General features: G+C 37.0%; 1 protein-coding gene across 2 annotated transcripts in view; it reads right to left on the bottom strand.

Moving 5' to 3' along the window:
- The window catches only part of BANK1 (B cell scaffold protein with ankyrin repeats 1), a 148,502-nt gene that overhangs the window by 87,100 nt on the left and 39,232 nt on the right, over positions 1 to 22,170 (bottom strand). For both annotated transcript variants that reach the window (XM_049815311.1, XM_049815312.1), the window contains exons 6-8: positions 21,859 to 22,001; positions 13,910 to 14,027; positions 819 to 1,015 (exon numbers count right to left, since the gene is read on the bottom strand). In XM_049815311.1, the coding sequence (XP_049671268.1) occupies positions 819 to 1,015; positions 13,910 to 14,027; positions 21,859 to 22,001 (458 nt within the window). The remainder of the gene's footprint in view (positions 1 to 818; positions 1,016 to 13,909; positions 14,028 to 21,858; positions 22,002 to 22,170) is intronic.

Raw genomic sequence — 22,170 nt, forward strand, 5'->3', positions numbered from 1 at the left:
TGGGCTTACTTATGCCAATGTTCACATCCTGTCTTTCTTTTGATCTATGATTTACCTGATTTGTTCTCTAGGCTTTAAAACCTCTGAGGTAAGAATTATCATATCTGCTCCTATTACAGTTAGCACAATAAAGACTTAAAATAGGTTAAAGGTCTGAAATGTTACTGCAGTACATTGCTTTTTTACACTGCCAATTCTGTTAGACTTTATTGGCAATAGTTTGCATGCTAGAACTACTCATAGGCCTTTATTCTATTTCTTTCACGTGGAAAGGCAACTATTGCCCAAACCCCTTCCTGCATACCCAGCTGAAGAAAGATTTACTCCATCTAACAAACGGTGGTAAAATTTAGCCTTCCTTCAAAGTGGAGTGGACAGTCAAGGCAGGGCAACCGCTCTTTGTTGAATGTTGAAGAGTGGCAATGCTAAGAAAATTCAGTCACCTTTAAAGTGACTTTTAAAGAAGTTTTTATCTCCTACTCTAGATGGTTGGTCTAGACTACTTACAATATAGCCATTGTTTGGGCACTGAAAACCCCAATCTAGCTAGGCCACATGAGGTACTTCTGATTCACTGTTCTCCTTCCATTACATGCCTAAAATTCAAGCACCCCAAACCCTCTGATCTCCATTACGACAGTGCACAAAGTGGCTATACCCCATTTTGGCTCCTCTTTCTGAGAAAGGAGGACTGTAATAATATTTTCAGACAGGACTACAACATATTAGGCTTGAGGTGATACTATGTGATCTCAGTCCATATATAACACCATAGTCCCCTGGTTATAGATGACATATGAAAAAGCATATGGACTTACTGACAATTCTTTGATTAATTTTCTTAGTTCCCTGTGCCCATGCTTCTCAGCGATACTTGCTGGATCATCTCCATATTTGTTGGCTATTTTGCAAGCCCGCGTGGCCTCAGGGCAATTGAGTAGAAATGTTGCAAGGTTCTTTAATCCAAATCTGGCTGCACAGTGAAGGAGAGTAGGAAATTCTTCCAAATGGCTATCTGTATATGGAAACAAAGTTTTCATAAAGAACAGTTTTGCTTTTATAGAACACTTTCCACCTTCTTTTACTGAAGTCCTTTGAATATTAGTGCTACGGAATCACAGTTATCAAACTGCCAATACAGAACAATTCCTCTAACAGTTTTACAATTCACATACATATTTTAATGAAGGAGCCCTTTAGCTTAACTGAGAAATCTCACTTTTTTTCTGACAGAGGGATTTTAAAGCACTTTAGTGCTATTGAGAAATAAGTTTTCTTGCAAGGGGAAGAAAATTCTACAGCCAAGACACGCTTTTGCTTAGGTGTATATTATTTAATGCTTTAGGAATATTTTTAATTTATGATATTTTTATAGGTTTATGGTGCTACATTTTCATAATAAAAGATATTTCTGAAAATTCACATGACTACCAGAGACTTGCAAGAATTTGCTTATCCTTGTAATGAAAAATCAGAGAATTTAAAGATTAATGTATCTGAAATAGCATGATATTAATTTCCATCACAGACTTTATTTTTCACCTTGGAGGACTGGGACACAGCTAAACTGAAGTCAGTTGATCATTTCAGCATAGTCTTGTATACTATCTCTATGAGTGGCCACAAGTTACATACAACAACAAAACAAACAAACAAAGAGATGAAGCATAAACAATACTTCCCTCTGCCTTCATACTCTACTTTCTAGTCGCTTGTGGTTTGTTGTGTAGTGATTTGCCTATATATCAGCATGCAGTGTATCTTTTTTCCAAGTATGCATCCAGCCTGCCCCAGGCACCATCAACTTCAGGATCTTTTGGCAGCGTCTTTATTACCCACTACTTGAAGAAGTGCTTCCTCTAGTTTGTTCTGAACCGGGCTCCTGCTCGGTTCAATTGATAGTACCTAATTCATTTTATTCTCCATCCCTGTCTGCCCACTCTGCACTTCTAGTGATTTCCTCAATCCCAGAATTTCTTTCTTGAAGAGCTCCAGTCTACTTAATCGTGCCTTCTAAAGAATAAACTCCATCAGCCCCACTGCTCTTTTTTGAACCTTTTCCAGCTTTCATGCAACTATTTTGAGATGACAGAAGAGCTGCACATGATACTCAACTTGTGGGTGAGCCACGTAATCTATGTGTTGTCATAATTATATCCTGTTTTGTTCTCTATTCCTTTTCTAATAATTCCTAGTATTTAATTTGCTTTTTCATCTGCTGCCTAGCAACAAGTTGATGTTATCATGGAACCGTGTGGTCTTACTCCTCAGTGCTAACAGCCTGCTCAAAGCCTCTCATTTTGTATGACAACATAGGACTGCTTTTTCCACTTGCATCACTTTGTTTTTACCTACAATGAATATCATCTGACATTTTACTGCTTAATTACTAAATCTCATGAGGCCTTTCTCCCTTCCCCCCCCCCCCCCAATTAGCCCTCCTCCTTATTACCCTGAATATTTTGTATCACTAGCATAAGTTTTTTTCCAACTGTCTGCCTCCTGGTTTTGGCCAGTTACTTATCCGTGCCCAATCAATTACTGACTTGATCAGGTTTGCTGACTCTTACAAAAAACTACAAGAAATCTATAGAGCAAGACTTCACATTACAGCAAATTTATTTTATTACAATTGCTATTAATTTGTGTGGTAGGTAGAGACACCACAGTAACCTGCTTCTAGTTCTCAAGGTCCCCAGAGAAACTGGGTTTTGGCATCACAGTTACACCTTCTAGTACTACAGAACTGAAAAATTGCACACTACTGTCCAGAAATCCAGCTATTTTACTTTTAAATTTCCTCAGAGCATTTAATGAATACCAGTTAGTCCTGGTAATTTCTTTGTGCTCAACCTGCCCATTTTTGCTATAACTTCATGATTGCTTCAATTCCAGACCGTCTGTTTCCATGTGTCTCCAACCAGGACTACAGCTTGGGAATCTACATGGTTTCTTCTAGCTTTCTTGAATTCTCTTTTATATCCCAGTCATCAGTTGTCCTACAGGCATGTTAGTATGGGACAAAGTAAAACCCTACCCCACCATTAGATATAAGGATTCAAGGAACAAGAACAGTTCTTGGAATAGCCATAGCTAAGTACGGATTGACCAGACAAATTATTAGGACAATTGATTGCATTTTGGACAAAGAATATTCCACCACTATCCCACTCCAATATTGTTTTGACACAAGGTATTTGAATGGGCTACAGTTTAGTCGAAAGTCACATTAACAACCCTAATTTGATTTTTAAACAAATTGAGTCTTGCCTGACTTTCATTTCCACCAGGCAACCAAAAATCCAGCCAAGAAACTATAAATACACAGCATCTGTGTAAATCAAGTCACTTATTTTAGAAGCCTTGGCAGGCTGAGCTTCTGTCAACAAGGGTATGTGTTTTAGCTTAAATTCCTTTGTAATCGCAGTGTGCTTTAAAATCCTTAGAGTTACAATAGGCAATCTTAAAACTGTATAGCAGCTAACGTTTTTGAGAGAAGTAGGTCCTGCACAACTTCTTTACTCTATATTGCTCAACTTTTTAAATGAAGTTCCACAAACTGGATTTAATTCTGTAATTAGAAGAACTGTTACCCCAGAGTTTAGCCATTTGACTTCTTATTTTTGTCCGTACTTTGCTAACTGCAAAAAAAATCTGCAAACTGCAGAAAAACAATCCCCCCCTCCAAGACTGAGGCAAATATATACCAACTTAAGGAGCTGTCACATGAGCAGTAAAAACATGCGCAAGTAATTTTAAGGCTGAGATGACAGCATCAAAGCTAAGTGTACTTTTACACATTACACAGGATTCTCTTAAACATAAGAAAAGAGTCCAAGTCCAAGCTAATATTTCAAAAAACATCCACAAATTGTCGTCAAATTGCTTTTCTTAATGCTTCTATCTTTTGCCTTTTTTTTTTTTTTTTTGAGATGATCAGCAATGAAATAGGTGTTGGGCAGTAATTTTAAAGAGCAAATTACAAGAACCTAATCAATAGTCTGCATCCTGCTAGCGCACTCTAGAAGGTCAAATATAGTCCGTAAAAAGAGCCTAACAAAGTATTAATAACGTGCTCTAAAAGAATTTCCACTCATGCTAATGAAACCTGAAACAAATTACCTGAAACAAAAACCTGGTTACAAATCTGAAAGGGGAATCAAGTCTGTATTACCAATGGACTGGATGCTATGATTTCTTCACCAATATAAAGAGAAAAAGTGTCAGGGATACTCATAAGCTTGTTCTAGGCTTATATGTGAGTTTTCAAAGTAACAGAAAACAGAGGTGTCCCAAAGCCAGCTCCAAAATCCCTTCAGCTCCTTTGCAGTTGAGCTTTTTTTTCTGGTCACCACTCAACTCCTCCCTAGCTAGGTTTAATATTCAAGCAGGACTGCTACACTTACATACTTTGAATGTTAGAGGAGACTACATCATTAACAAATGAAACACCTCAGCCAGCCATGGAGGATGGTAAAAATCAATAAATCAATTTCCTAAAACAATTTTTTTTAAAAATATTATTCCTTGCAGTAAGCACAAAAAAGGGCTGTCTTCAGGTATGAAAAATTTAGCAGCAGCACTGGTAGTGAGATCTTTTACATAATACTCAAAAAAGACATAAGTGAAACAAATGTTTTTAATACCACATAAACAATATTAAAGCACTTTCACTAAGAACAGGACATAAAAATAGTCTCATTTGTTTCTTATTTTGAGAACAAGTATTCAGATAAATCTGACCTGTACACGTTCACGACTATTTGGGCTACATGAGCTTTGTTATAAAATCATACAACCTCAAAATGTTGCTTCTAGTTATGTGAAGAAGCCCTCGAGGATAGTGCTATTGCTACATACCAACCTATCAGTCAGCAACTTTGTGCAACAATGCAACAAAATTCCATACATATATGCAGATACAAGCAGGACTATTTTTATTTAATAGCAGGGGGATTTTCTTTTTGTACAAGATCCAATGAGATCTTAGAATGAAGGCAATTTCCAGAAATATTAATTTTAAACAAGCATCAATGCTAGCACTACTGTTATTTCTCTGAACAAAAAAGGTACAAGGATCATATTATTTTCTTGGGACTGTGTTAAATCTAAAGACTGAACTTAATTATTGAAGTGTTAATTCCAGGATACAAATCTTGCTGGAGTCATAAATCTACTGACAGTCATTATAAATAATTTCATCTTTTTTATCTTTTCATGGCATCCACTTCAAAAACAAGCATAAATGAGAAAGTTCTGTTCACGGAGTAATTCAAATGACATTCACAGTATGAACTTCCACCCCATGCTTAAAACTGGCGCTATTAAAAGACCCCAAAGTCCAGAGAGGACAAGTAACATAAATTGCATTGGGATTACAAAATTATTGTAACCTATCTCCTAATTTCATTTGAGAGTTCTCTCTGCAACATCTATTGTTACAGATAAATTTAAGTACTATGGTAAAAATCATTTCTATAATAAATATGGCTTTATTATCTATAAATAACCGACCCTTGAAGTTAAAGTCTTTTAGTAGTACAAAAAATGATGGCATAATGGCAATTTTAACAGGAATTGAATGCTCTCGGGGGAAAAAAAAAATCATCACATTTATACCATTATTGGTATACTGTTATTACAAGTAAAAGAGAGTCAAATTGGCTGCCTGAAATATTTTGTATTGCTAAACACGTAGTTTGCGCTATGACCGGATTTATTTAGCCATGAAATTAAACACAGTTCCTTTTTAGTAATGTAACTGTGTGAATGCACTCTTCTTCCCAGCAAAGATTTAGCAAAATACAGTATTGACAAAAGACTGGATTTTTGCCAGGCCATGCAACACAATACATAGTAGTGGACATGATCATAAAACACAATATACAGCCACATTGAAAAGTTTCAATTCCTTCCATTCAGACATTACTGAACTTCTTGGTGCTTCTACTCTGCTCAAAATAATCAGAACCCAAAGACCTATTCGCTTGTGCAAAGAAATCTGAACTACACAGGCCTCATACAGTAGGGTGGTTACACAGACGCTTTCTAGAAAAAATGTACATCAGATGAGCACACACGTGGCTTCTACAGATGCATTAAGAGAGAAGAGCTGTCTGAAAATAGCTGGCTCCTGTCACACAATTCCTACCACCCTAAGCTGGCAATCTCAGCTAACAAAACTCACCATCGTGCTCTCTTCAGCCAGGTGTCCCTTCTCCCAAACGAACAACCAAAAACTCTTCTGTGTTGACAAGAAATACAGGCTTCTAACTCAAGAGACCACCTGGGGAGACTCTTCCTTTAAGGAATCCAAACACTGCTGAACCACATCATACTCTTCCCAGTACCTTACTTTGGACTTCAGCTGCTTTCTTTTGGCCACGATAACGTTCCATCTCCAGCCTAGGCTGGGTACTAATAAGATTGGGATTAGAAGCAGAGAAAGCTCTGTTCAGACTTCCTTTCCTTTCCCCTCGAGGAATTAATGCTAGGCATGAGCGTGATCCAGTTGCTGCTGCAGTTAGAGATTCAGCAACAAACAATGTAGGAGGATAAAGCTTACAGCTATGACTGCTGTTTATGCATTCCAGTCAGCCATGAACAGTTTCAGACATCAAACTGTACCAGCTACTCTCACAGACGGTTCATATATACCACAGGGCACGGAGGGAGGGAGTCACACAAACACCAGAAACTTGTGGGGAAAGCAGGTATGTGGTTTTGTCTATTGGTCCTGGGCTTTGAAATTCTATTTCATTTTATTATCACAACACTTTTGGACCATAAGAGTGGCTTCAGATTCAAGAAGGACAGATGTGCACTGTTTTTCCTTTAGTTATGTAGCTCACCAGCTGGGATTAGGAGCCCCCTGCCTCATCACCTTGCCCCTCCATGCACTAAATGACTCATAACTACATCTTTTCCAGGTATTGATATATGGTGGTATGTTGATAACAGAAAATAAGCAAGCCCTCAATCTGTATGCACTAACCTCACGTCATCTTCAGTCACTACAGCACCACCAGCCTTACTCTCAGAAAGGGAGGACCTCCACATCTTGTTTCAATGTCATGCAGGATCGGTTGCCCATTAGAGCAGATGCATGCAAAGACTTTACTGAGTGGTACAAAGGGACAGATTTAATTTCTTCTGTCCATGAAACAGAAGCCTGGTACCATCAAGTTGTGATGCAAGCCAAAAGTTATTGTGAGGACCATCAGATGACCATACTGATCTCCACCAATTTAAGACAGCTTTTAACACTCTGATTTGCAAAGTCGTTTCAGGCAACACAACTGGCAACCCCCTGCACTTACGCAAAGTAGGATGCAATCTTCAAGGGCCAAACATTTCCAAATCTTGCTGATAGAAAACTCTGAACTACTGCACTACTTGAGGGCACGTTGGTACAATCACTCTCTTGGCAAATGCTATACCAAGAGCTCAGATGGCTGCTGTTCCTTCAGCAACCTCAGTAACATTTCAATGCCCATTTCTGTATGCAGCTATGGTACCAGTAGTCATTCTCTACTCTGTATAAGCTAATGGTTTTGCCACCCATGCAGCGAGGGGAAGATGATGTTGTTTGACTCGACCTCTCAGAAATTCCTCCCCTAAATACATATTTAATTAATTAAAAAATATAGGAAGGTTAATGACCTCAAAAGAGACAGTTGAAGCCTACTGGTCTTTCTTTTTGCCCTCATTCTGAAAAGTGGCACCACTAGCTGTTTAAATCCCTCCCACATCACCTGATAAAGGTGAATAAAAGTTATCTCTTTCCTCCAGGTTCTACAGCAAAAGTCAATGACAACTAAGGGTGCCATTGTCAAAATAACCAAGTAAGAATAACCCACTGCAAGATCTATTTGTGTTTGGTTTTTTTTTTTTAGATGAAACTGTTCAATTAATTGCCAATTCACAAAATTCAGTAAGCTCTTAAGACAAATTAGATCTTCTACTATCAAGAAATTTCCACCATACTGTGTTTAACTGCTTTAACTGAAGTTTTGTATTATATACAGTAGGAAGAGACTGTAATTATTTGAAAGCACAATTGCTTCAGGCAGAAAATACCATTCTTGAACTTGGAAGTTTGTCACACTGAATTGGGGAAAATTGCTGGAACTTTTATCAGCTGTGAAACTGGCACAACTGATACATTTCAGCTAAACATACAGAACTGAACAAAAGTAGTATTTATTAGAGTAACTAGAAGTGAACAGCTTTTACTCAGTAGCAGTCCTTTAATGAAGAATTTTATCAGAAAAAAGCTGCCCCTGTTTGACACCTACACTAAGAACTAGTTGGCTGGTGATCATAAGCAGAAAGGAAATATTAAAGAGAAAGTGCCCAAGTGACATTTTTAAGTGCATTAAGATGGCTTCTTCAACTTTCAACTAGCTTTGAGGCCAATGCTTGCTTTTAATTAAACTTTAGTTGACATACACAAGGTTAAGAGGGAATTGCTGTTTTGTATGCTTTGTCCTGTCATAATCCCTTCTCTGCTCTTCTCTGCAGAGCATTCTGGAACACCTCAGCTATAAAACAGAGCATAAAATCTAGTATTACTGTATTGTAGCACTGTCTTAGCCTGCAGGAATCTTCACAAAACTGCAGTAAGCAAACAGAACAGCCTACAGTGATATTTCTCTAGATCTTGTAAGACATCTTTCTTTTGTTTCCCAAACTATTGATAACATGATGATACTTTTTTTTTTAGCAATTTAAATAGACACTTAAAATGACTTCTACAGTGTCAATATCAATTAAACCAAAGAAATACTTAAACCCCCATCTGTTTCTTCTCCTCCCAGTCTATCTTTTCTCCAATTGTTTCGCTAGCAGTGGACAACCCAGACTCTGTTTCTTCTTTTGGGATAGATGTTTCAGCTCGAAGGAAAGAATTACAGAAATCAGGATAGGACTTGTTATGTTGCTAGCACTGTTAGTGGACAAAAAGCAGTACTTTCTACAAAAAGAGTAAATTCAGGACTTTTCATAAGCTTTGGTGTTTGAGTTTAATCAGAGAAATAGTAACAGATAACTTGTAAAAAAAGGAAAATTCATTAATAGTGGAAAAAGAAACAGGTTTTCCTCAAGTAAATCGCCATCTCTTGGACAGGAATCAATGCACCAAGGATTCCCAAACCTGAGGATTCAATAGCAAAATCAGAGCTTCCCAAGCTCAAGAGAAGTTTTTAGGTAAGAGTCTGGATTTGTTAGTATTTTTTGACTGGATTCTATTACCAGTATATAAAGGAATAATATACATACAAGGTACCCTGAAACCAGTTTGGTACAGAATGTACAATATTCAGGACAGTACCCCCAGCTTTAGTTACATGTTTCCACAAGGGATGGAGGACACCCCCACTTAAAATCCCAGACATGCCTTGGCTCTTTCAGTTAATGCTGTTGTTAAACACAATGTTTTTCCAGTGGCTTCTATTCAGTCTGCGTTCAGCTTTCTCATCTGATTGGGCTTCCAGTATTCCTATTCAGAGACTGCAGGATAATCTTTTAAATATCACTCATTACTAAAACATTCTTCCCCTTGATAAGCTGAATAAAAGTCTTTATCTTAATTCTTCTGTACTGCTAGTAGGTAATATCCATGTATAACCCTAAAAATATTTTGACATCGTTCAGATACTTTTATCTTCTTTAGAACTACATGAAATGCATCATAAATAACAAAAAGAGCAGTTAAAAAAAGGCACATTTCAGGTCTGAAGTGTGCACTTTATTTCTGACAAGCTTTTACACATACAGCAATTCCAACACTATTTTGCTGGTAGAGACTCCCGATTTACTTTTTGGTTACTACAGTAACTAATACAATAGGATACTTCATCAAAAGCAAGCAACTGAAACTCATCTTATGCATGGCAAAATACATTCCAATGGCTATCATTGGTAACTATAGTTTGTAAAAAATTCTCTATTTATTTCTATTTTTCCTATTTCCAGTTGCTGCCTTTTATAAAACAACTTCTTTTGAATAATTCTGACAAATTTAGAAGGAGGTCAAATAACAAGTAAAGATACAGTGTTATCATTGCCTCCACTTAGGCAGAGATGTAATCTTCTTCCTGCATGTAGATCAACAAGCAAGATCCCATAGAGAAAGAATATTACATACATGTTGAAGTGCTTGCAAGGCTATAGCCTAAGGTTTTGATACTGCAAGGAACTTCTCAAAGTCTGATGTGCTGTTCAAACAATTCTCCTTGCTTAGATGGCAAGAGATTCAAATTTCCAGATCATATATTTGTGATCCATGGCAACTTTTGAAAAACATCCATTATCAGAAATCATTATATCCAGTGATATACCTATCCTAAGCAGGTAAAGTTGTTCTGTTAGATATTATGATAACATAGTAAGTTCATCAGGACATCTTGCTTTTTTTATTAGTATTCAAAAGAAACAGGAATACTGAAAATATTCTAGTTGAGTCTACCCCAGAGAAATAACAATGGATGATTTTACCCTAAGCACATCTTATAGGCATACTTGCATATACATATGTTAGTATAGAGACAGGTAATCACCTATCATTTATGAGACCTGGTTATACTGATATAATAGACTGTGTATAACAGATCAGTCATTCAGAAAAGATCATATTAAACAAGGAACTACACATAAGGCCTGTCATCAAGTGCTCAAATTCTCAAACTTAATTTGAATAAATGGAAACTGAAAGACAAGTAAACAGCATCAGGGTTTGCAAGAAAAATGCTATAAATATGATCACGTATGTACATGATAGGAAACACACAGTGAGAGCTACAGTAATATCATGTACATACTTTCATTCTTATCACCCAGAATGATGAAACTGCATTTCCGGTGGAGATTCTGCGTACAAAATAGACGGTTGTAAGGTTGCCTTAAATTAGGCAATCTGAAACTACACATTGAAGAGTGAACCAAACAAAGAAGTGCTAGCTGAGAGGGTTATTCAGACATTTGTAATAGATGCATTGAAAGTACGATGGTATCAGAGTTGATCTTTTGCACCTTTGCTGTCTATCTTGACTTTGCCAGCCTAGACACCGACCTCTTGCAAGTACTGCATTCATCATACTAAAAAATTGTTAAATGGCCATTCCACAGAAGGGAATGGCTCTTGAAAAATTACATAAGCACCATGCATCTGGTGATGTCTTGATCTAAACCATTGTTAATATAGGCAAGCATCACATTGCATTTTTATTTGATTACATCATGTGCATTTTTCCTATTAGACTTTATACTTAGTTTTACATTTCTAAGTTTTTAATCACACAGCCGTACACTTTGTGAAAAGTCAAACCATACAATTCATTAGTTATCCAATAAAGTTAATCATGAATTCTTCATTATTTGTTCATTTTGAGTTCTTATTGGGAACTCTCATGTACAGCAATTTATCAGCTGTACCCTGATGTGCTAGCTATGAAGTTTAAAAACAGCACCAAGGTAAAACCATACAGAGAAAGGTTTCTTCTAGCTATGCCTCATGCTGCAAGATTGACCTCCTGTAGTCATGCCAATGACTGGAGTCATGAAACAGTCTCCAGAGGATAAGGTTTAAAAAGATTTAAACTTTTTTTAGTGTTTAGGTTGAAAGGAGTGCATCTTTACTTTCAAAGCACCTAGCTTCCAAGGAGTGCACCTACCTTCGGGTAAAGGTATTATTATTAAGCTAGAGCTATTACACCCAGACTGGAAAGCCAGAAGATTAAGGACAGCCCACTTGATGCCAGATGCACAAAAACCTCACTCCTGCTTTTGGAGGAAAATCACATATTCAAAGCTTTATGAACTAAGCATTTGATACCAAGACTAATCAGAGGCTTTATTGAGTTCAATAGCTTTGAAGCAAAGTTTGGAAGTGGGCAGGAATCCTACAGAATCACATACAGGTAGTCACCAAGAAGTTAAAAGTATATCTGTATTCTGACTTATTGACATGCCTCTATTTCGACCAAGTATGTCCCCGTGCAAAGTGTCTGTGTTCACTCTGGAAACACACAACTAGATTTCTGGCATAAGTTCGCCTATTTTGACCACTAGGGAAAGGCAGCACATACAGGAATCATGAAATTAGGGCTGATTCATCTGCCTGTTTAGAGATACAAGAATAACTCATCTCAGTTCTAAAGAGCTTTTCTTCCGATAGCTTCATTTCCTTCCCAAAAGTATTTAATTAGTTTTAATTCTTTGACATTTTGTCTTCGGAAGAAGAAATGGTGCTTGGAATAAAATGCTATAAAAATGGCTGAACAAGGAGATGCTAGTCCTCTGTTAGACCTGATATGTCTAATGCTTGCTTCAGATGCTCTTATAGCGAGTCAAAGACATGGGTTTACATACCTTTCAGGCAGAAGGGGGATCAGAGCACAGGCCTCCCACATGCTGAGTACTTCCAGCTCTGCAACCACATCTTTCTTTCATGAAAAATCTAGGCATCTAACTTTGTACTTTCTTGTTATGCTGTACATCAAACCAGTTCATTTTAAGAAGGTCACTACTTGGCTCAAGCTCACAAGCAGTCAACTTGCTCTTGAACCACACATGCCTTTTGGGAAGGGCCTGCAGGTTGGTAAGCGTTATTCTCAAAATTCAAAAATGTGCCCAGATCTAACTGGTTACTAGAGAAGTAGAAAATCTTTTGTTCATCAGAACTAACATTTCACATCAGGAATGACTCTTTAATATGTCCTATACACCTCTATCCTGCAGTCTTGCACAGGAAAGTGTCAAGGACAGGTGCCTCACTTAACACCCAACTTGTTTGCTTCCACTAACCTAGACTAACGTTTAAGCTCATTTTTAGAATACAAGTGGAATCATGTGTATATAGTACAGAGGGGTGAATTCCATCATCAAAGAAACCTTACTGAAAAGGAAAGGAAGCATGATAGTGATCACAGTAGAGCTACCTTCAAAACTTGTTATATTTGGTCATGAGAAGTAAGTATTACATTGTACTTGATTGTAGTGAGCTTATTTTCTCTCAAAACCACAGTCCAGGTACACAAAAAAGGAGTCAGGCAACAACTCAATTTTATATATTTCAGAAGCGAAACACATTTTCTTGGCTTTTGTTTTTCCCCAAAAGTTTCTTAGAAAAGCTGAAGTCTAGTACACATCTGAAGTAACAACATAATGATGCTTTCAAAACACAAGGTAAATAATCACACTTTTGGTTTACTACAAACCAGTTTGAATCCTTAATAAGTGGTTAATGAATTCAACCTGGACACTCCATTTGCTACTAAACAGCAGCTTCTGTTGATATACTACTGAACTGTGCATATAGTGTGTCTACTTTATAGACACATCCTATTTTAACTCACTACGATGCTTTTTTTTTTTTTAAATTAAAAATAATATAATTATCTTTCAGCCAGAAGTACTGGAAACTATTAAGTGCATAGGTACTAAAGCGAATGGAGAAGTTTAGTGCTGTTCTACGTTCAAAAGCCATCCGTTCTCTTCAGATAAAGAGATCTTTCTGATTTTCTTTTTATAGCACCAAAATTTGAGAAAGTGAAGTTTAAATTGTATTGCGAAAGAGCAATTAGTAAAAAATATATAATGTACAGGCATCTCCTCATGTCTCTTATTGCCTGTTTTCTCCGTAAGTATAAATTTGCTCAGCTGTAAAGCTGTCAATTTGCAGTTAATCCAAAGCTGATCAAACATCCAGACAAGTATAAATACATAGTACCGAGTCATGAGGTAATGATTTACAGAATTTTTTTCCCATTTTTCCTGGTTATGTTGTCTTTATTGTGGATTCCTCCATCTCACTAGTGGCTTTAAATACTTAAAGATTGTCTTATTAACATTTATAAGTAATAACCATAGCATCAGTAATAAAAATAAATGCATACAAGAAGTGACTCACTAGCTTGTTGATGGTGCTCTTCACTTTGGAATGGGCTGAATTCATAAGCAGATATTTTGCTTTTCAATAACAAAGTAAGAACATTGTCCAGCTTCTCTACAGAAGAAAATTTAAAAGCCTGTTTAAAAGAAAAGAAATTAGAAAAAAAACATTAGGGCATTTGTTGCATATGTATTTTTAACTTTATCCTCAGATTGGTGGTGAATCAAATCACTCAAAACTGTATTACTACAAACACACTCTTAGTAAGAGCAGCACAGTTTTTGAAAGCTACAGAAGACATATTTTAATATAGAAGGATCACGATAACATGATCCAATTGAAGAAAACCAGGTATTATAACTTAGGAAGCTCAACCATGACTAAAAACTTCTGGATGAAGGGTAAGGGCAGGAAGATTTGTGTTATCAACTCTCAATTTGGCTACAATGCAGTGTAATAACCAGGAGCTGTTCTGACAGATGCAAGGTGCCAATAAATCCAAGGTCTTACTACAGCAGTTATTCAGGATGAGTTTAAAGACTACAGCAGCTCTCTGTTACCCAAAACCTTTACATTAGGTTCACGTATTTTGCTAGGTAGGAGACAGCTTCAGTTCCATCAGCAAAGGCATAACATTGCTGACAGATTAAGAAACTCATAGCAACCAGTTAGATTAGCTTCCTACTAAATACATAGTCTTTAGACAAGGGAAATCCTCACTGACTGCTGTGAGATCTTTTTTTGATTGCCTCTTTCTGGACAGAAGGCCAAGACCTATTCCTAACAACTCTCAAGGTAACCATAATTGTTTCTTTGCTTGGTGTGACAAGAGAAGCATGACTACAAAGATTTGAACAGTAAGGGTGTTTTACACCAAGTACTACAGCACTAGTCCAGTCTGTGCTGCACCAGAAGGAGCTCAGTTGCAGCAGAGAAGTGCTCAGGAGGAGTTGGTTTACTCTGTCAGCAGCCCTGTGTTAAAGTTTGTCTTCCCATAGCCAAACTGTTTCTGGTCAAGACAATTCTGGGCTCATTAACAGGGAATATCTACAGATCCACTTAGCATATAAACTTAAAAAGAAACTCTGTGACTGACAAGCTGAGGAGAAAAGGACAGAGGGGTCTACTGATGAAACATGAAGTTTAATTCCTGAGGCTGTTAACAGTGAGTAAGAAAATAAGTGTGATATGATCAGAAAATGTTGAGTACACAGGCAGGATACAAATTTCATCTGAGTCCTACCCAGAATTAGAAGACAAGTTTATGCAGGTAGGCAGCTACAAATAATAAGATATGATTGTTTATTTTTCCCATAATTAATACTGGCCCTTCCAATATTGATTACAATACATAAACCCCACTATATTTAGTAACTTGTGACCTATTTCTTTCCATAATTCACCCCTTCTGTACCATCACATTACATTCTCTGTATTTGTTATTCAATAATTATGAATACATAACTTAGTCCACAATAACCAAAGCAATAAGCATTAAAAAAAAAAAAGGAAAAAGAAAAAAGAAAAAAGACTCTGCCTAGAAAAAAAATCTTTAAGGCTTGTTCTAGAATGAAGAGGTAACTTGAGTACCAGACTTACAGTGTGACTTGAGAATGGACATGCAAAACCTCCCAAATATCTATCACCCCTCACCCTTAACATGAATAACCACATTCTGTTTAAAAATTATTAAGAGGAATAATATTAAAATTCAGTTAGGAAACCATACTATTCTCTCTTATTCCAAGAAGGTCCTCTTAGATATTGTATCATCATTGATACAACCTTAATAGAGTTCAGTCTAGAGTAGAACAAAAATAAATAACAACACAGGAACTAGCTCAGATGAGCGTATATGCAGATACTGTGCCATGAAGAGGGTCAAAACCACCGGTATTCACTGAAGTGACTATATAGCAGAAATTCCACTATATAGAGAATGAACATATAGGTGGGCTTCTAGACAAACTAAACCTGAAGTAATATTTTTAATTTCTATTTAAAATGGCAGGGACCCCCCTTACACATTTTGCTACCTATCTAGCCCTCTCTGTTCAAAAGAAAATGAACAAACAAACAAAAACCACCCCAACACAACCTGCCTTTTATCATCAGTCCTGAAATGCCCAATAAGCAATTTCAGACAGAATTCATTTCAGGCTGTTTTGTGTATCAAAGCCAAATAAACACCCCACAATCTCTTTTCAGCAAGCAGTCAGGGTAATCTTGCCTACAAAGCTCCGCTGTTTTTTTAATATGGATTGTGGCAGGAACCCTTCTTTCTACCCTTTCTTCAATCAGAAGTCTGGGGGAAGAGTACATTAAGGGCCTATAGCTCTTACTTTGTACTCGGACGACAAAATTTACATGAGATAAAACAATGTTTCACAGTCAGAAAACAAGGTTTCACAATCTGAGATGGAGCAAGTTCTTGAAATAGAAAAAGCAAGCACCTTCAGGAACTTGCAGCAAAATTGTCAAGGCCATAAACAGGTGCATGGCTTAACCATGTCAAGCTAGCTCAGTTTTTACAGGCAGAAATTAGACTGTCTGATCTCCCAAAGGGAACAGATTAAATTAGAGCTAAATTTCTCATGCTTTTAACAGGTCTGCCTTCTGATGACCAGCCTATCCATTTCTATAATTTCCAAGTCAGGCACAATACACTTCTTATACAGACTTATCAGTGCAATTTGTTTCAAGTTTTCCACCTCAATTTTTCTCTCTTATTCCAGAGATTTAAAATCTGAAGGCTTAAGCAATGATTTAACAAGCTACCTTGTTAACTAAACCATAATGAGTAGCTTTGTTCTGCTACACTACAACAAGGACACAGTAGGAAAATCTAGTTTAGTTATTAAAAAAAATAATTCTATATTAATGTCTTTTATCTCACATACAGGAGGGCCTGTTTCAGTACTTATGTGAAGATAACAGCAGAAATAACAGTGAAACAGAACTAGCAATAGGACCACTCTGCACTATCCAGCTCCATACCACCATAAAGGTCACCACCCCCAAGAAGGAATTCAGTTTATAAACTTTTACTTTATTGCCCAGTCCTGCTCCAGAGCACTTACAGACTCAAAGTATGCTGCATTTACGTATTTTGACGTACCCTACCATGCTGGTTTGGGCTGGGATAAAGTTCTTCATAGTAGCTAGTATGGGGCTATGCTTTGGATTTGTGCTGGAAACAGTGTTGATAACACAGGGATGTTTTCCTTACTGCTGAGCAGGGCTCACACAGAGCCAAGGACTTTTCTGCTTCTCACCCCACCCCACCAGCGAGGAGGCTGGGGGGGCACAAGAAGTTGGGAGGGGACACAGCTGGGACAGCTGACCCCAACTGACCAAAGCTGATATTCCAGACCATATGACATTGTGCTCAGTGGATAAAGCTGGAGGAAGGAGAAGGAAGGGGGGACACGTTCGGAGCGATGGGGTTTGTCTTCCCAAGTAACCGTTCCGTGTGATGGAGCCCTGCTTTCCTGGAGATGGCTGAACACCTGCCTGCCGATGGGAAGTGGGGAATGAATTCCTTGTTTTGCTTTGCCTGCGTTCGCTGCTTTTGCTTTACCTATTAAACTGTCTTTATCTCAATGCATGAGTTTTCTTACTTTTACCCTTCTGATTCTCTTCCCCCATGCCACCGGAACAGAGTGAGCAAGTGGCTGTTGCGGGGCTTAGTTGCCAGCTGGGGTTAAACCACAACACCTACCGAGGTCTCTCCAGGCCCATGAAACCTTCCCAAGAAATCCCAACAACGCTACATGCCTAAAGTTCATGCTGAAGCTTCACCAAAGCCAACAGAATTAAGACTGTATTTAAAGTTAGGCACACTACAAGGGAACACTGAGCCAGTCAGGAATTCGAGAAAGCCCACACTTTATCTGAATAAAGATTTAAAACATGACAGAAAAGAAGTAAAAGCATTACTTTCTCCCTGTGTCCTTGCAGGCAAGCTCTTCTTTCCAGGAGCCACTTGGAATCAAGCTAGTGAGCTTGTAGGCAATTCCTTCCATGCTGTCTGAAGCATAGCCAGCTGCTCTCCAGTCCACTCTTCCATCTTGGTCCTTCTGCAAGTGCTACTACCTGCCCCAGAGCTCATCGCCACCAGCCTGTCCTTGCCCAGTACCACTTTCCCAGGTGTAGGCACTACCTCACTTCCCTCACCCCCTTTTCAGAGCAACAAGACACAGCTGTGAAAAACAGAGAAGCCCCATGTGTTGACCATCACACCTGGGCTTCCAAAAAAATCCTTGAAAAAGCAGATGACCAAGCATGTTATTTTGCTACTTTTGTGAATGAGATGATCTACATTCTTTAATAACTGCTAACAAAGCCCTGAAAATGTGTATCACTGAAACACAGCATACACAGCCAGTAAATTAACATATTTCTCACTGGCTTTAGCAGTACTAACAAGGTCACATTTACATAAAAATGAACTTCTGCAGTAGTTCTTACATATCAGACACTACTTCATATGCACTTCAATATCTAGATTACTTCTGCCAGAGACAATGGGCTAGGCTTAAACATCACTTAGGTACTTCTGACAGTTTTAGCCAGTGATAGAATATGGAGAGATTTAATAATAAGAGGAAAAGAAACAAACATTTTAAGATAACAGCTGCTGACATGGTTTAGAAGACTGAAATACTAAGAACAGTTTCAAAGGAAGTATCTCTGGGATCAGATAAAGGTGCATACATAATATCACCACATATGTCATATAGCTATTTCTTATAAGTTCTCATAGAAAAGGCTGCAGTTTATTTTCATTCTTCTTTTTCAATATACACTGTAACTGGAATCCTCTTTGATAACTATGATAAAAACATCATTTAAGATACCAAGTCTCTCAGAATAACAGGAGTATTATTCAAACAAAGTTTGTCATAAAGACTTCCTGAATCTCTCTAGGTATTCTAAGTGACTCAAACTAACGTGAACCTATCGATTTTAGTAATAAGGATATGACCTTAGTTTCAATTGTTTTTGAAAACCTAAGAAATCTGTACCAGGAAACCCTAACAGTAAATAATTGAATCAATAGTTGCATTTGGTAGAAAGTCTGAGAGAAAAATCAATATAGCACGTAAATCCAGCAGATGTTGAAATGAGAATTTGATGAAAATTAAAAAGAAATATGAAAATGTTTAATTATGAATTATAAGAACCTTAAAATCAGTCTGTACACCAGGTTACTGTAAGAACACAAACTCCCTTAGAGAGTTTCTTTAATGTAGAATTATATGAAAGTGAGAGAACAAAAAAATTTATGGCCTTTAGCCAATGCCCATCCTCATATATTCTGAGAGCAAGTTCATTCAGCATTATGATTCAGTTATTATGATCCCAACTCTTCCTACTTTACTATGAAATCACAGATTTTTTCTTTCAAAACTTACGCAAGAAACTTATTTTTTACTGGTTATTTCCTTACATTTTAAATATTTATTTGGTTGTTTAAAATGTCTTGCTAAGGTTGGTAAATGCTTTTTAAATTCAGACAAATATGGAACATAGAAAATTACAATCTATCAGGTGTGGCAAATAATCAAAAAAAAAAATTATTTGTAAAAATCTTAGAATACATTTAATCTAAAATATGGCTAGTGTTAGTTTTAATTCCTCTCTAAAAAGAGGAATTCGTAAGTGCAGGAGTACCATACTTTGTTGGTCTCCCACTAAGATGCATGACCTGACCAAGGCATCAGTAAAAGGCATGGACAGCTGTAAGCCTATTTGTGGAGTTTTGTTTATCTGTTAGGCTTTACTGGGGGATGAAGTGGAGAAGGGGACAATAATCTTAAGGACTGTAGCATCTTGAAGCAGCTAGAAGGGTTGGCAACTCAATATACAATACAATGAAAGCATTTTACCAAAGCACTGTGTCTTTGGCATGCATTACTGTAGCAATTTGCTTTCATCACAGAATTTTAATACAGAGATACTTCCCAGATTGCAAGCATTTGTGAAAATCTTGAACTTTTCTTTGAACCACAGAGTGATACTGCTTTGATCAATAATTACTGTAAGCTTTTCTATTTTATTTTAATTTTGTTTTCCATTGTGTTTGATTGTTTCTTTGCGTAGATAAACCACTGTTGCCCAAGGATACTTTTGCAAATAAGCTGATAGTCTCAAAGGTTTTAATTATCCTGGTTAAATAAAAGTTACTACTACTCCTGCTACTTGATGGGGATTCTAATTAGTATCAAGTTTGTTCTGTTTTTCCTTGTGTGGACATATTTTTAAAGATGAAGTTAAATCATGTTCTGTAAATTGCATCTTTATGATGTATCTTATTCCCATTAAATCAGGTTTACATGAGACCTTAAAGTATTTTAAAACTTTGTGGAAATAGTTTAGCTACCTAGCTAGTCAGTGTATCTTACTCTGTGGCCCAGCTGGTATCATTAAATATGATGACAAATCTTCCAACACATATGTACACTTACAAAAGAATTAATATACTTTCCCACAGAGCAGCTATGATATTGTGTGGACTCTAAAACCTACCAGATTATAAAAATTTTCTCTGCATTAATTTTTCAGTTGCCAAAACAATAAAATTAAGAGCAGGCAAACAGTGTCTCCTCATTTAAATGCTTGCTTATTATCCAGATGAGTAAAGGTGAGGAAATTGTTACACACACCTGATAGTCATACACTTCAGCTGTATTTCCTGGTGTGCACTACTGTTCTGCACAAAATTATTTTTGCATTTGAATATAAATTGAATTGCATGTGTCTTAGTAAATATCAGTCACACTGGTTAAATGAAGGGTCAAACTTCTGAATAACACAAGTAATACTCCAGTGGAAATACCAGGTGCGTTGTAGGTATCTAGGTTACCAAGTTAATTATAATTATTTCAATAATTATGACATGCTTCTTATGCATAAAGTTTTAAATCAAACCTGTTAGAAGCTTACTTTGATGTCCTTCAAAATACAGGCTAAAGAATTATGGATACTGTAATGATTTTAAGAATGCACTTGTACTTAGAGTTGCACTATTTTTCTTGTGCAACAGCCTGTCTTCTTAGAACAGAAGTGACTTGTACTTGGAAGGAATCTACCCCCATCCTTAATAGAACACTAATAATGCAATATATCATTTTTTATTAATCCTTTCGTTATGAGTGTAATGCCTTAGGTTGTAGATAAGGTAGATTTGTCACAGGAAAATGAGACTGTCTGCACTGGAAACACAGACTATTATTTTTGTTCTGGCTTTGCAATTACAATATAGACATCATGACAAGTCTGCTTGGGCTACCCACCATTCAAAAAATGGTACTTGAGATTCCATCCTTTCTTAATAGATGCTTTCTTTTCTTATTATTTTGTATGTGCCATTGGCAAAGGACATGCTGCAGAGCACTGCAGCCTGCTGTGCTGATTTAAAAACCAGCTCAAAACCTGAATTCTTCTAAATATATGCAAAGAATCTGCATGGCAACCAGCAAACCACATGAATGATAATTCAGCAGCTGTAAATGGACTCTATAGGAATAGCAACCTACTGTCTTCCATACAAGCTATGCCAGAAAAACCCCATTTGCTGGTGAATGAATAATAATCCTCCAAATACAATGTGATTTAAGATTACTTGCTTCTATTGGTTTTAGAACATACTAAAAAGAACACTTTAAATGGAGAGGGACATTGCCACTGTTTATTATTTTCATCCTCTGTAACACAGGATGTTGCTCATTGGGCATGTACAGCACAAAGAATATTTATATCACTCTCTAAACAAAAACAAAAAAAAGAGAGACAATTTGTTTTCACTCGCCTGACTTGCTTACAACTCAACATCTCGAGGCCTGAGCCTATTATTGAGCCATTACTCATTAGTGTGTAATCAAAAGTTTGTGTATTATCTCTTAGCTCATATAGCCACTTATACTCTACTTTTTTTTTTATTAAAAATGCAGAAGTCAGCTTACCTGACAAGTGAAAGCTATTGGGTCAGCCACTTTCTTAAAAATGTGCTCAATTTCCTCTAGTGCAGTATAGTACTCAATCTGCGCTGTCGTCTTAATGACTCCCCCACAGTAGACATTTACATATACAGGGCCAGCAGGAAAATCTTATAAAACACAAATCAGAATAGCAGCTGAAAATATTGTACAGTCCCAGACCAGAGGTCTTGGGGAATGAGTAAAAGAACAGGAAAGTATCACAGAAAATGCATAGAGTCAATGAACTGGATTTACATTTCACAGATGATTCAGTGTATTTTATCCAGGTCTTTCAGA

Source organism: Accipiter gentilis, chromosome 12 (genome assembly GCF_929443795.1).
Source record: "Accipiter gentilis chromosome 12, bAccGen1.1, whole genome shotgun sequence".
Classification (NCBI taxonomy): domain Eukaryota; kingdom Metazoa; phylum Chordata; class Aves; order Accipitriformes; family Accipitridae; genus Astur; species Astur gentilis.